The 22,603-nt window shown below is 43.0% G+C and overlaps 1 protein-coding gene across 1 annotated transcript; it reads right to left on the bottom strand.

Annotated features, from left to right (window-relative positions):
• Positions 1-5,996: 5,996 nt before the first annotated feature.
• Positions 5,997-22,568, bottom strand: LOC110521513 (RNA exonuclease 1 homolog). Its single transcript, XM_021599111.3, has 16 exons — positions 20,436-22,568; positions 16,128-18,025; positions 15,046-15,147; positions 14,754-14,952; positions 14,342-14,499; positions 14,116-14,253; positions 13,741-13,864; positions 13,413-13,538; positions 13,178-13,315; positions 12,952-13,065; positions 12,758-12,831; positions 12,409-12,519; positions 12,174-12,289; positions 11,931-12,069; positions 11,707-11,827; positions 5,997-7,121 (listed from the first exon to the last, which is right to left on the bottom strand). The coding sequence occupies exons 1-16, from the start codon at positions 20,620-20,622 to the stop codon at positions 7,033-7,035; spliced, it is 3,834 nt and encodes a 1,277-aa protein (XP_021454786.3). The 5' UTR covers positions 20,623-22,568; the 3' UTR covers positions 5,997-7,032.
• Between the last annotated feature and the right edge of the window lie 35 nt (positions 22,569-22,603).

The raw sequence follows: 22,603 nt of genomic DNA, 5'->3' as shown, positions 1-22,603 counted from the left end.
TAATACCATGACTAAAAGGTCAAATCAAATCAAATGTTACTGGTCACATAGACGTGATTAGCAGATGTTATTGTGGGTGTAGTGAATATATTTCTTAGACCTCTTGGGTGGTTCCCTCACTATCAGGCACATTTCTGTTCAAATGTCTGCTTCATTCTATCAGTGACCCACACAGTCAGTCTCAGGGGTCACACAATCCCATGCCTTTTTCTTTGGCAATATATACACTCACCACCATGTGTATTTGTACAGTGAAGCTACATTTTTTCATTTGGCTCTATACTCCAGCATTTTGGATTTGAGATCAAATGTTTAATATTAGGTGACAGTATACTTTTATTTTGAGCGTATATTTTAATATATTTTGTTTTATGTTTAGAAATGAAAGCACTTCATGTATCTAGTCCCCCATTTGAATAATGACTTTATCAAGCTAGTGACTACAAACTCGTTCAACACTTGTCTGATACATTATATTTTTGTAGTTGTTTTGCCCAATAGGAACTGAACATTTGGCATAAAAGGTAACATTTTTGTTCATACTTGTACAGTACTTGTTCATACATTTAGAGTCCTAAAATATGTGGATATGTGTTTTCTTAGCTTTTTTCCCACTGTTCTTGGCTATCAAGCTATATAAGTGTCTGATAAAAATAAGAAATTTAGAAGAGGCCAGCCCCAGAACCTCACTAAAAGGTCCAGGATTAGGTCCCAGAGGCCTTTGTCTCCTCAGCCCGCAGGATTAGGGGAGATTTACTGCTAAGAAAAAAAAGTAGTTATTTCATGGCACTTTCATGATGAAACCTGGCCAAAGCTGTGTTGGCTGGGGGGATTAAAGACACAAAGACTCTGGTTGTGTGCATCCCCCTCCCCATAGCCACCACCCCAACCCACTGTCCTCCTGGAAATCCCCACAGAACTGGGTTCCAATCTAAATAAGGGATGTCCTTACTGATTTCTTCCACTGTTCCAAGTCATCCAAAGGGCTCCTCACTGATTGCTCTGTTTGTTTTAAACCGCAGACACCTCCATTAAGTAGTAGGTGATAGAACTGGAAGAATACACAGTACGGATGTCCAATGAGGTGTGTCTGTCTGTAAGCAATGTCTCAAAATTCACAATTTGAAACTGGATCTATCAGCAGGCATTATGATTCACATGCCATGTCTTTTCAACACAGTTGAGAATATAATTTCTGCAAATAACCTGGATTACTGTGAGAACAGAGGCAAAAATAAGTTACTGGCTTGCAGTCCCTCCCGAAGTGTTTAAAAGATCTTAAGGGAGTTATCCTCTTCCTGGTGGATCCACTTACACATGCACGGATTACTGGAACTAAAAGACAAAGGTTATCCTTAGTTAGTCACGTCACAATGGTTTCACCATTAAGCAGCTAGGAGCATGTACAGTGCCTTGCGAAAGTATTCGGCCCCCTTGAACTTTGCAACCTTTTGCCACATTTCAGGCTTCAAACAAAGATATAAAACTGTATTTTTTTGTGAAGAATCAACAACAAGTGGGACACAATCATGAAGTGGAACGACATTTATTGGATATTTCAAACTTTTTTAACAAATCAAAAACTGAAAAATTATTCAGCCTCCTTAAGTTAATACTTTGTAGCGCCACCTTTTGCTGCGATTACAGCTGTAAGTCGCTTGGGGTATGTCTCTATCAGTTTTGCACATCGAGAGACTGAATTTTTTTCCTATTCCTCCTTGCAAAACAGCTCGAGCTCAGTGAGGTTGGATGGAGAGCATTTGTGAACAGCAGTTTTCAGTTCTTTCCACAGATTCTCGATTGGATTCAGGTCTGGACTTTGACTTGGCCATTCTAACACCTGGATATGTTTATTTTTGAACCATTCCATTGTAGATTTTGCTTTATGTTTTGGATCATTGTCTTGTTGGAAGACAAATCTCCGTCCCAGTCTCAGGTCTTTTGCAGACTCCATCAGGTTTTCTTCCAGAATGGTCCTGTATTTGGCTCCATCCATCTTCCCATCAATTTTAACCATCTTCCCTGTCCCTGCTGAAGAAAAGCAGGCCCAAACCATGATGCTGCCACCACCATGTTTGACAGTGGGGATGGTGTGTTCAGGGTGATGAGCTGTGTTGCTTTTACGCCAAACATAACGCTTTGCATTGTTGCCAAAAAGTTCAATTTTGGTTTCATCTGACCAGAGCACCTTCTTCCACATGTTTGGTGTGTCTCCCAGGTGGCTTGTGGCAAACTTTAAACAACACTTTTTATGGATATCTTTAAGAAATGTCTTTCTTCTTGCCACTCTTCCATAAAGGCCAGATTTGTGCAATATACAACTGATTGTTGTCCTATGGACAGAGGCTCCCACCTCAGCTGTAGATCTCTGCAGTTCATCCAGAGTGATCATGGGCCTCTTGGCTGCATCTCTGATCAGTCTTCTCCTTGTATGAGCTGAAAGTTTAGAGGGACGGCCAGGTCTTGGTAGATTTGCAGTGGTCTGATACTCCTTCCATTTCAATATTATCGCTTGCACAGTGCTCCTTGGGATGTTTAAAGCTTGGGATTTTTTTTTGTATCCAAATCCGGCTTTAAACTTCTTCACAACAGTATCTCGGACCTGCCTGGTGTGTTCCTTGTTCTTCATGATGCTCTCTGCGCTTTTAACGGACCTCTGAGACTATCACAGTGCAGGTGCATTTATACGGAGACTTGATTAAACACAGGTGGATTGTATTTATCATCATTAGTCATTTAGGTCAACATTGGATCATTCAGAGATCCTCACTGAACTTCTGGAGAGTTTGCTGCACTGAAAGTAAAGGGGCTGAATAATTTTGCACGCCCAATTTTTCAGTTTTTCATTTGTTAAAAAAGTTTGAAATATCCAATAAATGTCGTTCCACTTCATGATTGTGTCCCACTTGTTGTTGATTCTTCACAAAAAAATAGTTTTATATCTTTATGTTTGAAGCCTGAAATGTGGCAAAAGGTCGCAAAGTTCAAGGGGGCCGAATACTTTCGCAAGGCACTGTAGGTCTAACTGCAGTAAGCGTATTATCGGGCGTATATGTAAAATAAAAATACTGGTGAAAAATATAAATCACGGACAAAACATGAAAACATTTTCCTGTTGCATGGTATGTTGCACAAGGAGAAAGCAATCCTGACAGCAAAATTGTGTGTGATAGATCACAAGAAATGATTGTTTGGTAAAAGCTAAAATTCTAATGCTATGAATGAAACAAGAAATGGCAAGTTCATACTCCCACTATCAATCACTTTGGAGTAGGAACAGTTTGAAGAACAAAAAGCTACCAGTTTCTCCAATGTGTTCCATCCTGCCCATCCACTGAATGTTGTTTTAATAATATTCAGATTGGTACAAAAAAAAAAACTACAGGGGAGCCTGGAGAGGGCAGAGGGGGGCTGGTTTTGTATTCTAAAAGTGTTTTTGTTAATGTCTCCAGTTGAGCAGATGTTTCCGTTTGAGAGCAGCAGTCCGAGGAACAACCCCTAAAGCACCTCTCTCTTTAATTACTTATCAATAGTGGAAATTTGTATTGACAAGTGGCTATCAAGACAGGAGCTTTGTAGTTGTCAGTTAACAGTGGGAGAGCATCTCAAAGGAGAGGCCCCTTGGACACTAACTGGATCGATCGGCACGCTAACACATTAGAGGCCTTCAGGACTGGGACATTGGGACCAGAAGAAAGCGGGTAAGGGGCTGAAGACTTCTTCATTGGGGGAAATCGATGGGGCCAGCTGCCCTTTCACCCATAGGGGACAGGGATAGCGAGCGGCAGGTCAGTAGCTCTTGTTAAGCCCCAGTGTGTGCCAGGATCACGCGTGAGCCCTGACACTAGCTATGACACACAAATAATAAATAGGAGCTATAGGGGTATCGGTGTTGTCCCTTTACCATTGAATAACTGCTTTAGAATAAAAAATAGAATAAAACACATTGCGTAATACTGAATGCTAAGGACATAGAACCTGAACAGCATATATTAATATAATTTGAAAAATGTTTAACTCATCCCTACCAGTTGCTCTCATAACTATCAGCCATTGAAATCGTCCAACCAGCCTCAAACCAATCTATCAAGCTCATCTAATAGATCTGAAGTGGAGCATTGGGATCTCTGAAACTCATTGATTTTGGTTAACTGGGCATTAGTAATTCCATTCTTATGAGGCCTAGAGGTATTAACTTCATATGATCTCCACCCAACCCCCGGGGAGATTTGCCACAGGCAGCTCCTCTGGCAGATCAATACGAGAAACTGAGTAAAGATCAGTCACTTAATTGGGCAGCATGAGTCTGAGTTAATGACAGTGAGAGGGACAGGCGGCTGCTAGGCCCGCCTGGGGGGTCAAGGGAAGCAGCGGAGGGCCAGGTAGAGGCTGGCGAGGACCAAAGAGAGCACACACAGATCTTTCAAATGGACTCGCCTATTATGGGCCATAATCCAAAGTCAAAACAAAGGCCTTAGTCAAATTGCAAGCAGCCGCAATGATTCACACAGATTCATTAAGGTAACTGCAGAAAATCATTTACATTTCAACGCATGAAAAAAATAACTGGTTTTCAGGTCAATATGAAATGTTTATTCAGGAAAGGTCGAGCACTTTTCAGTCCTAAGCATCAAACACTATGCTGTCCTGTCACAATATGTCATTGATACACAGTACAACTGGGATCATACAATAATAAGTTAACAATATACTTTCAAGGAACCTAACCAAAGTAGAAAAAGTTCAAAAGAATTCAAAGGTCATGAAACAAATTATCTCAATAAGTTTGATAGGGATGTGGTTAGTGGGTAACTTCTGTTCAGTGTTTTGAGGGATGAACCAGACTTCTCCCAGCATGGGGTAAGCGTGAGTGCTCCCGCCTGCACAGAGCCAGCACCAACCCTGGCCCCTATCGACCCCCATCAGTCAAAGGTGAACAGAGGGAGCACACTGATCGATTTTGATAATGAAGAGCTCTAGACGCTCTTAGAGATGCTTCTCCCCACATGCTCAAATCTCTGCTGCATTCAAACACTAGGTATCCCCCCTCCCTGTCAGTAGAATACTGTGTGGTTATTGATCTGTGCTAACTAGGTCTTTATTACCTGGGGTCAAGAGATCTCTGGCCTCAGTTGGGGAAATGCATGGTGACATGTGACGGGAGGAGCTCAAGAGGCAAAAATGTGGAGCCTGGTGAAAAATAAAGAATGGGCCTCTCCACTTAGCATTTCTGTCCCGTTTTGTATCCCTAACACATCTGCGAAGAAAAGGAGACAATACCAACGCACCTTCCGTCAGAGTACACACAGGGTAGAGAGATATGACCGCTGCAATAGCAATAATGTACTGTACTATAAACACACATGATATGCACTAACATAAATAAACCTTAACCTACATTTGGAAAACTATACATTACACACTGTGTACAAAACTTTAAGGACACCTTACTAATATTGAGCCCCCCTTCACCTCCCTTTTGCCCTCAGAACAGCCTCAATTCGTTGGGGCATGGACTCTATAAGGTGTCGAAAGCGTTCCACAGGGATGCTGGCCCATGTACCATGTAGACTACAATGCCTCCCACAGTTGTGTCAAGTTGGCTGGATGTCCTTCGGGTGGTGGACCATTCTTGATACACACGGGAAACTGTTGAGCATGAAAAACCCAGCAGCGTTGCAGTTATTGACACAAACCAGTGTTTGGAACTTAAGTCTTGTCATGTCCATTCACCCTCTGAACGGCACACATACATTCCCCCATGTCTCAATGCTTAAAAATACTTATTTAACCTGTCTCCTCCCCTTCAGCTACACTGATTGAAGTGAATTTAACAGGTGACATCAATAAGGGATCTTTCACCTGGTCAGTCTATGTCATGGTGTTCATAATGTTTTGTATACTCAGTGAAGAAGGCACTTCTTGTTAGTGATGTTATGTTTATCCTGCTTTGACATGGGCAGAAACTTTACTTTGAAATTATTAAGTAAACCAGATCTTTTCAATCTTTTTAATTGAAAAAGATAATACAAAGGAAAACAATTTACAGCAGAAGTTTTCTACCAGTATATGTTATACCATATAAAAAAAATTATAGGCGTTATTTAATATAAACGGTTTCATATCGGTCTACATTGAATAACTAAATTGCTGCATAATGTGGGCACAGGCAAAGATAGAACTAAGTTACTTTAATGCCATGTACAGAACAGAGATGGTGAAGCTCATGGTCAAGCTATTCAACACAATATCTCTAATCAACCACTCCAGGACAATTTTAGACATTCATATTTCTGGTTTGGGTTCTGACCAAGTCCGTCATGATGAATTAAGTTTGAGAGCCACCAAAATACTAAGAGACTGACCACATTTAATGTAACGTGAGAACAGAGTGCAAGTTGGGCCAAGAATGCAGCTCGGCAGCAATAGCATTTTCACCCTAACAATGTGAACAAGTCCAATGCCCTGACAAGTCTGTCATTTTCATTTGATAGAAAGGTTATATTTGATGGGAGCCATCGATGTAACCCCCCCACCCTCCCGTCTTTCAGAAATAGATGGCGGGAGGAGAAGAATAGATACCAACAAAAACTGGTGACAGTCATGATCATGGATCTTATAAATGAAATGCCTAAACAGTAAATTAAAACACTGCTGATTTCTGCTCTTTCCCTGCTTGCTCCAGCGAGGGCTCTGGCTCTGCTGTATTCCAACAAGGCCGGAGCAGCACCTGTTCACTTTGGCCCACCTGTCCAGGCAACGTAGTGATTTGGCTGTCTGTGCAGATCTCTGCAGAGGAGCCTATTCTCACCCTCTGTCAAGGTCCTATCCCAGTCAGTGGAACACATGTGCTGTGGCTGTTTTGGAATACCTGAAGCGTTCCTGCTACTTCTTTCTTGTCAAGTGCTGGGCTGATGGCTTCTCAGACTGACAGTTCTTTCTCCGGGCCTCCAGCACCCCGCCTCTCTCCCTCCCTGTCTGTCTGCAGCAGTCCGGTTAGAGGGGAGGTGGGCGGTGAAGAGAAGGCAGAGGTCACCTCTTCACCTTGGCGTCTTCTCGGATCTTCCACATCATAAGCTCCATGCAGGCGCAGGCATCCTCACTGGAGTCATGACCTTCAACTGAAACCAGAGAGAGGGAAATGGCCTACATGACCTTCAACTGAAACCAGAGAGAGGGAAATGGCCTACATTACCTTCAACTGAAACCAGAGAGAGGGAAATGGCCTACTAAGGATTTGTTGACATGTGACCAAAAATATAAAAGCAACAATCTCAAAGATCTTACTGAGTTACAGTTCATATAAAGGAAATCAGTCAATTGAAATACTGTAAATTCATTAGGCCCTAATCTATGGATTTCAATATGACCGACTGGAAATACAGATATGCATCGGTGGGTCACAGAAAATGTACCAAAAAAGTAGGGGCATGGATCAGAAAACCAGTCAGTATCTGGTGTGACCACCATTTGCCTCATGCAGTGCGACACATCTCCTTCCCATAGAGTTGATCAGGCTGTTGATTGTGGCCTGTGAATGTTGTCCCACTCCTCTTCAATGGCTGTGTGAAGTTACTGGATATTGGAGGGAACTGGAACACGCTGTCGTACACGTCAATCCAGATCATCCCAAACATGCTCAATTGGTAACATGTCTGGTGAGTATGCAGGCCATGGAAGAACTGTGACATTTTAAGCTTCCAGGAATTGTGTACAGATCCTTGCAACATGGGGCCGTGCATTATCATGCTGAAACATGAGGTGATGGTGGCGGATGAATGGCACGACAATGGGCCTCAGGATCTCATCACGGTATCTCTGTGCATTTAAATTTACATCAATAAAATTAAATTGTGTTCGTTGTTCATAGCTTATGCCTGCCCATACCACGGGGCACTCTGCTCACATCAGCAAACTGCTTGCTCACACGCTGTCTGCTATCTGCTCGGTATAGTTGAAACCGGGATTCATATCTCCAGCGTCAGTGGCCATTGAAGGTGAGAAATTGCCCACTGAAGTCTGTGACAACCCTGGTGAGGACGACGAGCACACAGATGAGCTCCCCTGAGACTGTTTCTGACAGTTTGTGCAGAAATTCTTCAGTTGTGCAAACTGTCCGGGTCGCTGGTCTCAGACGATCCTGCAGGTGAAGAAGCCGGATGTGGATGTCCTGGGCTGGTTACACGTGGTCTGCGGTTGTGAGGCCGGTTAGAAAATACTTGCCAAAATCTCTAAAACGACATTGGAGGCAGTTTATGAAAGAGAAATTAACATTCAATATCCTGGCAACAGCTCTGGTGGACATTCCTGCAGTCAGCATGCCAATCACACTCTCCCTCAACTTGAGACATCTGTGGCATTGTGCTGTGTGACAAAACAGCGCATTTTAGAGTGGCCTTTATTGTCTCTAGCACAAGGTGCACCTGTGTAATGATCATGCTGTTTAATCAGCTTCTTGATATGCCACACCTCTCAGGTGGATGGATTATCTTGGCCAAGGAGAAATGCCCACTATCAGGGATGTAAACAAATTTGTGCACAACATTTGAGAGAAATAGGATTTTTGTGCATATGGAACATTTCAGGGATCTATTATTTCAGCTCCTGAAACCAACACTTTACATATTTTGTATTTTTTTTACATTTCCCAGTATACAGTTGAAGTCGCAAGTTTACATACACTTAGGTTGGAGTCATTAAAACTAGTTTTTCAACCACTCCACAAATTTATTTTTAACAAACTATAGTTTTGGCAAGTTGGTTAGGACATCTACTTTGTGCACGACACAAGTAATTTTTCAAACAATTGTTTACAGACAGATTATTTCACTTAAAATTCACTGTATCACAATTCCAGTGGGTCAGAGGTTTACATACACTAAGTTGACTGTGCCTTTAACTTGTTTGGGATAGGGGGGAACATTTTCACTTTTGGATGAATATCGTGCCCAGAGTGAACTGCCTCCTACTCAGTCCCAGATGCTAATATATGCATATTATTATTATTAGTATTGGATAGAGTATTGGATAAAACTGTTTGAATGATATCTGTGAGTATAACAAAACTCATATGGCAGGCAAAAACCTGAGAAAAAATCCAAACAGGAAGTGGGAAATCTGAGGTTTGTAGTTTTTGAACTCAGCCCCTATCGAATACACAGTGGGATATGGGTTATTTTGCACTTCCTAAGGCTTCCACTAGACGTCAACCATCTTTACAACGTTGTTTCAGGCTGCTCATGTGAAGGGGGGCCGGATGGGAGCTGTTTGACTAAGGGGTCTGCCTACAGCCTCGTTCTCAGTCACGCGCTTTCACGAGTGACCTGCGTTCCATTGCTTTTCTACAGACAATGAATTCTCCGGTTGGAACATTTTGAACTTTTATGATAAAAACATCCTAAAGATTGATTCTATACTTAGTTTGACAAGTTTCTTCGACCTGTAAAATAACTTCTAGAACGTTTCGTCCGAATGGACCAGATCGCGCTTTTGGATTTTTTTTACCAAACGCCCTAACAAAAGAAGCTATTGAACATAAATGGACATTATCGAACAAAACAAGCATTTATTGTGGAACTGCGATTCCTGTGAGTGCGTTCTGATGAAGATCAAAGGTGAATGAATATTTATAATGCTATTTATGAATAATGTTGACATGGCGGATATTCATCTGGCTGGTTTGGGCGCCATTCTCAGATTATGCTTTTTCCGTAAAGTTTTTTTGAAATCTGACACAGCGGTTGCATTAAGGAGAAGTGTTACTAAAGTTCCATGTATAATAGTTGTATTTTCATCAACATTTATAAGTATTTCTGTGAATTCATGTGGCTCTCTGCAATATCACTGCATGTTTTGGAACTACCGAACCTAACACGCCAATGTAAAATTAGATTTTTGGATATAAATATGAACTTTACCGAACAACAAATACATGTATTGTGTAACATGAAGTCCTATGAGTGTCATCTGATGAAGATCATCAAAGGTTAGTGATTAATTGTATCTCTATTTATGATTTTTGCGACTCCTCTCTTTGGCTGGAAAAATGGCTGGGTTTTTCTGTGAGTTGGTGGTGACCTAACATAATCGTTTGTGAAGCTTTCACTGTAAAGCATTTTTGAAATCAGACACTGTGGCTGGATTAATGATAATTTTATCTTTAAAATGGTGCCTAATACTTGTATGTTTGAGAAATTTGATTTCTGTTGATTTCTGTTGAGTTGATTTGGCGCCCTGCAATTTAATTGGCTGTTGGTGAGGGGTTCCGCTAGCCAGTCCTAGACAGGTTAAACAGCTTGGAAAATTCCAGAAAATTATGTCATGGATTTAGAAGCTTCTGATGGGCTAATTTACATAATTTGAGTCAATTGGAAGTGTACCTGTGGATGTATTTCAAGGCCTACCTTCAAACTCTGTGCCTCTTTGCTTGACATCATGGGAAAATCAAAAGAAATCAACCAAGACCTCAGAAAAAATGTTGTAGACCTCCACAAGTTTGGTTCATCCTTGGGAGCAATTTCCAAACGCCTGAAGGTACCACGTTCATCTGTACGTTCAATAGTATGCAAGTATAAACACCATGGGACCACACAGCTGTCATACCACTCAGGAAGGAGATGCGTTCTGTCTCCTAGAGATGAACGTACTTTGGTGCGAAAAGTGAAAATCAATCCCAGAACAACAGCAAAGGACCTTGTGAAGATGCTGGAGGAAACAGGTACAAAAGTATCTATATCCACAGTAAAACAAGTCATATATCGATATAACCTGAAAGTCCGCTCAGCAAGGAAGAAGCCACTGCTACAAAACCGCCATTAAAAAAGCCAGACTACGGTTTGCAACTGCACATGGGGAACAAAGAAATGTCCTCTGGTCTGATGAAACAAAAATAGAAATGTTTGGCCATAACGACCATCGTTATGTTTGGAGTAAAAAGGGGGAGGCTTGCAAGCCGAAGAACAACATCCCAACTGTGAAGCACGGGGAGGCAGCATCATGTTGTGGGGGTGCTTTGCTGCAGGAGGGACTGGTGCACTTCACAAAATAGATGGCATCATGAGGAAAGAAAAGTATGTGGATATATTGAAGCAACATCTCAAGACATCAGTCAGGCAGGAAGTTAAAGCTTGGTCGCAAATGGGTCTTCCAAATGGACATTGACCCCAAGCATACTTCAAAAGTTGTGGCAAAATGGCTTAAGGACAACAAAGTCAAGGTATTGGAGTGGCCATCACAAAGCCCTGACCTCAATCCCATAGAAAATGTGTGGGCAGAACTGAAAAAGTGTGTGCGAGCAAGGAGGCCTACAAACCTGACTCAGTTACGCCAGCTCTGTCAGGAGGAATGGGCCAAAATTCACCTAACTTATTGTGGGAAGCTTGTAGAAGGCTACCTGAAATGTTTGACCCAAGTTAAACCATTTAAATGCAATGCTACCAAATACTAATTGAGTGTATGTAAACTTCTGACCCACTGGGATTGTGATGAAATAAAAGATGAAATAAATAATTCTCTCTACTATTATTCTGACATTTCACATTCTTAAAATAAAGTGGTGATCCTAACTGACCTAAAAAAGGGAATCTTTACTAGGATTAAATGTCAGAATGGTGAAAAACTGAGTTGTAAGGTGTATGTAAACTTCCGACTTCAACTGTATATCATAGGAACAATAATAAACATGGTAATGAGGTTTTAGCTGCTCACCGCTGTCCTGTATGATGCGTTTGAGGTGGTCTGCCATGAGGTTCCTTAGGGCCCGCTTGTAGGGCAAGCCCAGGCGATGGGGGAACACGATCGCTGTGTCCACTACAGTGCTGTGTATGACCTATGAAGACAGCAGAGAGAGGTACAGAGTGAGTGGGCCACATCACAACCACACACACATAATGACCAGAGGGCAATCAGTTTAGGGGAGTGTGTATGTTTACCTTGAGGGCAAAAAGGTCACTCTCCAGGCTGTGTCCTATGAGGATGGATTCAGCGTTGAACATGTTGAGCATCACCGCCTGCACGTCTCTCAGGGTGATGCTGGCATTCTCCAGGTCCTCCTCCGTTACACCCGAAAACCTGTGCAAAACATGATGAACATTGTTATTTTGTCCTTGTGTGCGCGCGCATGCTAGCTATATCTCCACACTAAAGACTGAACAAAAATCTTCTGTATCCATTACCGTGTGTTGTAGTCTACCACTTTACTTTCAGGTTTAACAAATGTGTCATAGATGACTTTCAGCTCAGAGTTGATAACAGTCACCCTGGTCAGCTCCAGACCCTGCTTTGTGTAGCACTGTTACAGAGGAGTGAGAGAAAGAGAGAGAGGACACATTATATAGGGTATTGAGAGCCACTCTCAGCACTCAAACAGCTAATTGTGCCTGAAGGAAAGCAGCGCAGCAGCCAGCTCACCATCTCACAGTCCAGGGCATAGACTCCACAGTTTCCATCCGGGGGCAGCTGTTTCTCAAAGGTCTGAACGTAGCCACCCAAAGACTCTTTGCGGCCGTCCTGAACATGTTGCTTTGAACAGAGAAGACGCAAGGTGGACCACCTTTTAAAAATAATGGTGGAATTTACTCATTCTTAAATATCAGCACAGAGATGGGATTCTGAGGAGGCATCAGGTCTAATGAAGTAGCACAGTCACGACGTGCCATGGACAACACTGCCCCCTTCTGTTCCCATAACAGTTCAGTATTCACATTATTACTGGGTTCTGATTGCATAAATGCAATGCAGAGGAACTGCGTGGTGTTACCTTAGACACGGAGCAACCAGGAGAGCCCACAGTTCCTGAGCAGCAGTTGTAGTTGGTTTCCCAGCCTCCCGACACTATTCATAGACGGATAGAAGCCCTTACTAGTTCCATCCAAAATGGGCAACTACATTCAAATCCTAACATCTTGCAAAAATTAAAACAACGTACAAGTTATTAGACAGAAAAAAACAGACCTTTATGTCTGCGCAGACGGCCCCAGTGGTGATTACACTCCTCCTTGCGAACACAGTTGCCGTTGGCATTGATCTTATACTCGGCCCCACATCGACAGCACACCTTGGCAAACGCTTGGAACGAGAAGAGATTAGTGGAAGAACATTTTTTTTATGTGTCTGGTTGAGAAGGATTGGATCCACCCCCAGACTGAGGAGGGTTTGTAGGTGCTCTGTAAAGACTTACGGTCAACGTTGTTCTTCTCTGGGACATTGTGGACCACGGCTCGACCTGAGCGCTCAGGGTGTGGCCTAGGGTATCCATGCTCCTGCAGCCGTTCCTCTGTCATCAGATAGTCCCTCAGCTTCCGGTACAGAGTAGCACCTACAGCAGACCAGATAACACATAGCTAGGATACAAACCCCCACTGCCTCTGCCGCCAGTAAAACCAGCTCCAACCAGACGAGGACTAGCTACTCACCACTGAGTTTCTCTGCTTGTTGCTTGCCCGTCCTGTTTAACGTGAAGCTGGTCTTGGCAGCGAGGCGTCCCCCCAGCACTTCTTCATGGGACTGGGACTTCCTGTTCCCCACCACTGCAGGGTTCACTGAAAGACAAGCAAGCTGATAAGACTCTGATATACAGTTAGTTTGGTGTTTTTCACCTAATGGTAAAAAATTTGAATTTTGGGGGGAAATGTTTCTCCTAGATCTGTGCCAAATGGCAATGACTAACATGAGCACTGCAACTACACCAAACACCATCCGTTTGTAATTGCTACATGGATACTGTATGTATCAGTGACATACTGGCAACGAGTGAGTTAGGGGAGCTGCTCTTGCTGCGTAGCTTCTTCAGGGAGTTGACTGCCACGTTGAGGTAGATGTTCTTACTGCTGCTTCGGTCATACACCACCTTCTCCTCCTCCAGGGCCTAGAGAGACCGTCAGCTGTTACAACCATCAACCCATATATACAAGTAAAGAGAGTGGCACACTATGAATAAGCACCTAAAAATGTGTACGGGTAAACCAACTGAACCCACATCAAAGATTTCACAAACATAACTCATCCACCCTTCTCTGAAATGGGATACCACTAGCTGTGCTATGAGCACACATACTTTACTGTAGACATGGATCGATTTGATGATGAATCAGTTCAACCCTGTGTGGTCTCACATACCATTTGGAAGGCCAAGTCTTCAGAGGGGCAGAACTTCATACACTCGTCTATAAATGTGTTGAGGTATCGCTGGCGGACGTTGGTGGGAACTTTGGCCCCAAACGCGGTGGGAATAACTGGCCGCTTCATTGCAGAGCTCTGAGAAAAGAAAAATCATGTCAATTACAATGGACGCTAAGATCCATTTTATGGGTTATTGTGGCATAATATAAATGTCTGGCGTTACCTTCATTGTGGGAGTGTGTGCCACCCTCTTCTGTACAATAGTGGTGGTGGTCTTTGACAGGATGCCGGCTGATGTTTGGGCCTTCACAGAGAGACCTGCTGGGAGGGTACTGGTGGGCGACAACACTCTGCTGCCCGCCGACTTCGCCACGGCAAGACCTTCAGTCAGATACAGAAAGGCTTCTCAACAACACACCTTAAATTACACTTCTCTGGTCTCATATTGTTTGTGCAATCGTAATGTATGTAAACTGTGTTAGGTAACATGGCCTACATGGTGTGGAAGATAAAACGTGAAACTACTATTAGTCGTATGTACAGGATACACATGATATACACCGTCCAACGAAATGCTTACTTGCAGGTTCCTTCTCGACAGTAAGAAATAAATAAGAACGGACAAGCTTTCCTACCAGATTTGGAAGAGGATGGTAAAGGCGTGGGGCGGTGGGCTACTCTCTTCCTCTCCCCAGGGAAAGGGCTGGGTGTGGAGGCAGTCTTTACAGCTGCAGCCAGCTGGGCAGCCTGCTGCTGTGCTATCTGCATACGCTGGTAACAGATCTCCTGGGCAGTCAGTCTCCTGTATGGTGGAGGCTTCGGGGTTGCCTCAGTCTGAAACACAGAATCCAGTTTGTAATCAATGAAAGGCTTTTTGCTACTTGAGTTACCATAGAGAGGTAGGTAAATACCAGAGAACAAACTCACACTTCCTTTGGCTGAGAAATGTGAAACCCTTTTCCTCTGACCGGGGAAAAGAGTGGTTTGATTGCTCTCTGTGGAATCCTCATCCTCCGAATCTTTAGAGGGCTGGGAAGGGAGAGAAACCTTGAGCAAATGTACAGTACATTTCATACAATATTCTACGAATACATACTGAACAAAAATATAAACGCAACATGTAAAGTGCTGGTCCCAAGTTTCATGAGCCGAAATAAAAGATCCCAGACATTTTCCTTATGCACAAAAAGCTTATTCCTCTCAAATTTTGTGCATAAATGTGTTAACATCCCTGTTACTGAGCATTTCTCTTTTGCCAAGATAATCCATTCACCTGACAGGTGTGGCATATCAAGAAGTTGATTAAACAGCATGGTCATTACTCAGGTGCACCTTGTGCTGGGGACAATAAAAGTCATTAAAAATGGGAAGGTGTGTCACAAAACCACAGATATGTCAAATTTTGAGGGAGTGCGCAATTGGCATGCTGACTGCAGGAATATCCACCAGAGCTGTTCCCAGATAATTTGATGTTCATTTCTCTACCAAAAGCCACTTCAACGTCGTTTTAGAGAATTTGGCAGTACATCCAACCGGCCTCACAACCGCAGACCACATGTAACCACGCCAGCCCTGGACCTCCAAATCCGGCTTCTTCACCTGCTGGACCGTCTGAGACCAGCCCCCCAGACAGCTGATGAAACCGAGGAGTATGTCTGTCTTTAATAAAGCCCTTTTTGTGGGGAAAAACTTCTGATTGGCTGGGCCTGGCTACTCAGTGGATGGGCCTATGCCCTCACAGGCCCACCCATGGCTGTGCCCTTGCCCAGTCATGAGATGAATGAATGAATTTAATTAAATTGCCGGATTCCTGTAACGGAGTAAAATCGCTGATTTTTTTTTTTTGTTCAGTATGATATTGGAGACAAAAACATTAGATTCCGTCCCATTCTTAAAATAATGACACCATTACTGACCTGAACTAACAGAATAAACAGCAGTGAATGCTAAACCAAGGAAATATTATACAAAACAAGAAACAATGATGGGACATGGCAATCTATGGGTACCTTGGCTTGCCTTCCCTTGTCCTCAGTCTTCACATCCTTGGATTCATTGAAGATCCGTAAGCACTCCTCCATTGGGTCATCATCCAGGTCAAAGTCTATGTCCACCTGCAGACTGGAGTAGTCCACCCCACAATCATCCATGTCACCATAGCCTCCGTCATCTTCTGCACCAACATCTTCATCCTCTGAGGATGAGGGGGTGAGCTCTGAGACATTCCTCCTAGTCAAACTCCCCCTCTTGAAAGGAGCAGCTGACTTCCTCACAATTGTCTCCTCTTCCTCATCCTCCTCACTTTCCTCCTCTACACTCTCATCACCAAACAGATCTACGTGACTCAGAGATCTTTGTTTCACCTTTCCTGTTTTGCCATCAGAGGAGCTACTGCTGCTTTTCTTCACCTTGTCTTTACCAATTTTAGAACTCCCTTTGCCTACTTTCTTTGAATCATTTTCTCTTTCATTGCTGTCATATTTACCATTCTTGTGTTCTTTAAACTTAGAGTCCTTTCCCTTGTCTGAAGTCTGCAGTGTACTATCCCCACCTCCCTTTTCTCTCTTATTCTCCCGCTTGCTTGACTCCCCTTTAACTTTAACTGTCCTAATCTTACTCTTTCCATCACTTCTCTTTTCTCCCTTTCCCTCCTTGCCTTTGTCTATAGATGTATCCTTTATCTTGCCTTTTTCTTCTTTCTTTCCCTGATTCTTGCGGTCTCTCTTTGCAGGTTCGTGGCTTGATTTCTTTGAATCACTTATTTTCTCACCATCCCCTGCTCCTTTTTTACTACTACTACCACCACCAGCACCACCACCACTCTTTTTACTGGACTCCTTTTCAGATTTATGCACATTCTTTACTTTGCTGCTCTTCACTTGGCTGGTTTTACCTGCCACTATTTCAGTCTCTGGCTTGTCTTTCTGCCTAGCTACTATTTTCTGGTTTTCCAAGTCCTCTGACTCCCAGTGTGCGGCGTCCTGCTGCTTTTTAGACTCCTGACTCCTCTGTTGTTTCAGCCCACCTACGGCTCCTTCCGTCCTCTCTCCTTTCCCTGGACCTGAGGCTTCCTCCACTGACCCACTGCTGCTTTTCCTCCTCTGCAGACGGCTGAGAGAGGTGGGTCGATACTCTATCCCAGAGCTCTCTTCATCAGACTCAGAGAAACTGGCAGTGTACTTCAGTGGGTCTGGTATTACCTGACGAGGCTTCTTAATGGTTGGCACATATTCCTCATCTGTTGACTGCTTTCCTGTCCCTGACAGGTGAGGTCTCTTTTTTCCTTCACCCTTAGTAGTTCCTGTCCTCTGGTGTTTCTTATTCTTGACAGCTATTTTTGCTGAATAGTTGCAGAGAGGGTCATATTCCATGTCTGTGGATGGTTTAGAATGATCCACTGTGTACTTATTCTTGGAGCAGGATGCAATAGTGGAGTATTTAAGACTAGTAGGCAAAGAGTGTAGATGAGGAGTTTGTGTTCGAGGAACAGGCTTTTTCACAGCTATTTTGGTAACTGAGGTGGGCACATATTCCATGGAGCTGGCATGGTTGTCTTTGCTGTCGGAATCCAAGGTGTACTTACTGGAGCGAGGGGTAGGGTTGTAATCAGCTGTTGTAGTCATCTGATAACTGCCTGGGTCATATGCCAAGTGTGATGTCACGGCCAGTGGTTTTGGCCATTTAGTAACCACTTTGGGGGAACTGTCGGTAGGGTCATATTCCTGATCCCCGATTTGTGAGAGTTTCTTCTTTTCCCGCTCCACCTCACTGCGTACCTCCTCGATGGCGCGATTGACCAACTCAAGCTCCAAGGCACCCATGTCCACTGTTGCAGCAGCAGGCTCCCCATCCTGTTGCTCCTCGGGTCTCACTACCTCTGGTTTGAATGGGTCATAGCCGCATTGCTCTGGAGAGAGCCATGAGATACAGATTAGAATGAGCAAATTGTCTATACTTTTCAACTGTAAGAATAATGTACAGTTTTACAGTACTGTAATAGTTCAATTGAATATGTTCTAGTCGGTCTGCCTTGGAGTGAAATAAGGTTTCAAATGCCGTTGTCAACCAACCTGACTTAAGACGCAGAAATATTCCAATCTAAAGGGTTAACATCCGTACACCACTTACCCTCTCCCCGTCAGAGAGAGACACATCCCCCTCAGAGAGACACAGCTGCATCCCTTAATGTTGAGGACGTGGTAGTTACTGACAAGAAGCACATGGCTGAGCTCTTTAAATCACCACTTAATTAAGTCAGGATTCCTATTTGACTTAGCCATGCCTCGTTGCCCGTCCAACATTTCCTCATCTCCCACCCCTTCTAAATGTGACTATCCCCGATGCTTCTCCCTCTTTTTCCCCTGCCCCGCTACAAAGTTTTTCCCTGCAGGCAGTCACAGAGTGAGGTGCTGAAGGAGCTCCTTAAACTTGACCCCAAAAAAACATCTGGGTCAGATGGTTTAGACCCTTTCTTCTTTAAGGTTGCTGCCCCTGTCATCGCCGAGCCTCTCTCTCCTTTCGGGGGTGGTTACCATTGCTTGGAAGGCAGCAACAGTTCGTCCTTTATTTAAAGGGTGAGGTCAAGCTGATCCTAACTGTTATAGGCCTATTTCTGTTTTGCCCTGTTTATCAAAAGTGTTGGAAAAACTTGTTGATAATCAACTGACTGGCTTTCTTGATGTCTATAGTATTCTCTCGGGTATGCAATCTGGTTTCCGCTCAGATTATGGATGTGTCACTGCAACCTTAAAGGTCCTCAAAGATGTCACCATTGCCCTTGATTCTAAGCAATGTTGTGCTGTTTTTTTATTGACTTGTCCAAAGCTTTTGATACAGTAGACCATTCCATTCTTGAGGGCCAGCTAAGGAGTATTGGTGTCTCTGAGGGGTCTTTGGGCTGGTTTGCTAACTACCCCTCTCAAAGAGTGCAGTGTATAGTCAGAAAAGCTGCTGTCTCAGCCACTGCCTGTCACCAAGGGAGTACCCCAAGACTCGATCCTAGGCCCCACGCTCTTCTCAATTTATATCAACAACATAGTTCAGGTATTAGGAAGCTCTCTCATCCATTTATATGCAGATGATACAGTCTTATACTCAGCTGGCCCCTCCCCGGATTGTGTTAAATGCTCTACAACAAAGATTTCTTAGTGTCCAACAAGCTTTCTTGTTCTGAACATGGTCATGTGGTTTGGTAAGAAGAATGCCTCTATTCCCAAAGGTGTGATTACTACCTCTGAGGGTATAGAGCTTCAGATAGTCACATCATTCAAGTACTTGGGAGGGTGGCTAGACGGTACACTGTCCTTCTCTCAGCACATATCAAAGCTGCAGGCTAAAGTTAAATCTAGACTTGGTTTCCTCTATCGTAATCGCTCCTCTTTCACCCGAGCTGACAAACTAACCCTGATTCAGATGACCATCCTACCCATGCTAGATTACGGAGACATAATTTATAGAACGGCATGTAAGGGGGCTCTTGAGCAGCTAGATGTTCTTTACCATTCAGCCATCAGATTTACCACCAATGCGCCTTATAGGACACATCACTGCACTCTATACTCCTCTGTAAACGGGTCATCTCTGTATACCCGTCGCAAGACCTACTGTGGGGTGCTTATTTATCAAATCCTCTTAGGCCTCACTCCCCCTTTCTGAGATATTTACTGCAGCCCTCATCCTCCACATACAACACCCGTCCTGCCAGTCACATTCTGTTAAAGGTCCCCAAAGCGCACACATCCCTGGATCACTCCTCTTTTCAGTTTGCTGCAGCTAGCGACTGGAACGAACTGCAACAAACACTCAATCTGGACAGCTTCATCTCAATCTCTTCATTCAAAGACTCAAATCATGGACACTCTTACTGACAGTTGTGGCTGCTTTGCATGATGTATTGTTGTCTCTACCTTCTTGCCCGTCCCCGCTGGGGGCCTTTTGGTAGGCCGTCATTGTAAATAAGAATTTGTTCTTATTAACTGAGCTGCCTAGTTAAATAAATAGTTCAATAAAAATAAATAAAACCCGGTTTATCACTTTGACTTTACTCTAGTTAGTTAGCTAACTACGTGCAACTAGTAGCTAGATAACTAGTTAATGCAGCTAAGAAATTACACAGTATAGCCGATTCAGAGGATACATGTAATGTGCAAGTTGCAATTGTGTTGTCAACCCTTCAGTAAGGGAATAATTTAGCTAACTCAATGTTTTCACATATAACTAAGGTAAACACTATGACGCCACTGTATAATAATGTACACTCGCTAGCTAGCTAGCTAACGTAATCCATTTAATATTAATATAATAGAATTGCAACTCACCCTTTTGTTTGGAGTAAAGCTCGTTTGATTTTCTTATGTCATTTGATCCATAAGACGCCCGTCTCTGTTGGCTGTGTCTGAAGTGACAGTACGGTCTTTTGCACCCATCTTTGACACTTTTCACGTTGCAACTATCCGTGTAAAACGGGCAGTCAATCCCAAGGAAGAAACCGGTGGATCTCAGCATAGTCTTCCCAGACCTCTCTCATACCCGCCGAATCGAGACCGACACTATTTAATCTAGTAGTTAGTTGTTTAGTTTGAATAAATGGAGATGAATCCACTTGGGTTCCTTCACATAACTACGTGCAATACAACAACAACAGAATCCCTACGACGCCATGTTGGATGGCCAAAGAAACTCTCGCAAAAAGCCCCACGTCGCACATAACTACGTAATTTAGAACTCTAAATATTTGCCTGTGCAAATTCAGCCCAGATGATCAGCGTGTAAGGTATCCGCGGTCTGCGCTTGTTTGTTTGTTTAATGTCTTATCTTTAAAACATGAGCGATCTAATATTGTTAAAATGTAACTAACGACTTACAAAAGTGACTATGAAAATGAACCCATTAGGTCATCCTGATACCTCAAGCTTCTAAGAATATTGTAACATACACTAAGTTGGCCTTTGAATTAGTATGTGCAAGGTCCAAGTTTAGACTAACTTGTTCAGTTCTTATACACATAATTGGTTCTATTGGGCTGCAGCATTGCATAGCCTAACACTTGTTTGACTCCGATCAGATCTTAACAAATAAGAGCAATGAAACCTTTTTTTCTCACAATAAGTTTCCATCACATTTTTCCCCAGTCCTTATGGTCCTCAGAACAGCTAGCAGCTTGAAGATAAACTGCACTCATCCTAATCAGACATAAAATGTAGAAGATAATTAAAGAGTGAGAATGAGTTTACCAGAATCATTGTACCGATTTGATAGATTGAAACAGACATTTTACAGCCTTTCTAAAAATGTTCAATCAACCCCAAATGGGCCATCAAAGGCCTGATATCGCATCAAAATACCTGTGCGTTTAGTCTGATTCAAGCAGGTTTTTGTAGCCAAAATTGTACAAGAGAATTTTGCACAACATTTATGCCTAATAGGGCTACAATGTAGGATATGGTCTATAAAATCAACCTAGCCTAACCATATCAAATCAAGCTTTATTTATAGAACATTACAAACATTAACTCAACACGCTTCACAGGGAAAAATAACTAATACAATTCAAATAAAAACAAATGTTTACTACTCAAACATAAGAGCCTATGAAACTCAATTATAAACAGACAACAACAAAAAAAATCACACTACGGAAATGCAAAGCTAAAATGGTGTGTTTTAAGATCTTTTCAAAATATCTCCAGTGTCCACACCCATCAGGTTCTCTGGCAGGCTATTTCAGAAGTTGGGGGCATAAAGGCTGCCTCTCCATTGCCTCTTGGTCCTAGGCTTTGGGATAGTTAAATGGCCAGTGCCTGATGGACCTCCCCAGTACATAACTTTAAAGCATGTCTGACATGTATTGGGGTTCACAATCATGGATTGATTTAAAAAACAATCGAAAACCCTTACAAGTAATTCTAGAACTCACAGGTAATCAGTGCAGAGATATTAAAACCGGTGTAATGATTGTTTTCCATCTGGTCTTGGTCAGAACCCATTTTGCAGCATTCTATATGTTTTGCAGTTGACCAATGGCTTGCTTGGGTAGACCAGACAGGGGAGAATTACAACAGTCAAGTCTGCTTGTAATAAAAGCATTGATGAGTCTCTGTATGAGCCTGAGCTAGAAACAAATAAATCAAAGCTCCCTCTGTTAACAAAATACGCCTACATAATGGGGACGAGACCAGTATATTTATGGGAGGGAAGAAACACACACACACACACACACACACACACCTTCCTGAGCGCCAACTCAGTCACCAACTCGCTGATACAAAGTAAACTCTCCTCATGTATAGCCTGTAGTGCATCTGCGCGTCAAGCCGATCGATTAATTAGGATAGAATAGGGGTTTTCAAAGTCATTACACGGAGGGCCGAATGTCTGCCGGTTTTTGTTTTTTCCTATTAAATAAGACCTAGATAACAAGGTGAGGGGAGTTCCGTACTAATTAGTGACCTTAATTGATCTGCTTCAAATGGCTTTTGTGTCAACT

The sequence above is a fragment of the Oncorhynchus mykiss genome, chromosome 4 (assembly GCF_057628025.1).
Source record: "Oncorhynchus mykiss isolate SJ-2025 chromosome 4, ASM5762802v1, whole genome shotgun sequence".
Lineage (NCBI taxonomy): Eukaryota > Metazoa > Chordata > Actinopteri > Salmoniformes > Salmonidae > Oncorhynchus > Oncorhynchus mykiss.
Note: the sequence above shows the minus strand (reverse complement) of the source record. Positions and strands in the feature narration are given on the sequence as shown.

What these genes read in the sequence shown, in the direction of transcription:
- LOC110521513 (XM_021599111.3), bottom strand. Translation starts at nt 20,622, where the DNA reads ATGCTGAGATCCACCGGTTTCTTCCTTGGGATTGACTGCCCGTTTTAC. An exon ending in AAGACTTGGCCTTCCAAATG is followed by an intron (nt 13,865 to 14,115) that starts GTATGTGAGACC and finishes CGGTCTCTCTAG; the next exon opens with GCCCTGGAGGAGGAGAAGGT. An exon ending in AGAGAAGAACAACGTTGACC is followed by an intron (nt 13,066 to 13,177) that starts GTAAGTCTTTAC and finishes TCTCGTTCCAAG; the next exon opens with CGTTTGCCAAGGTGTGCTGT.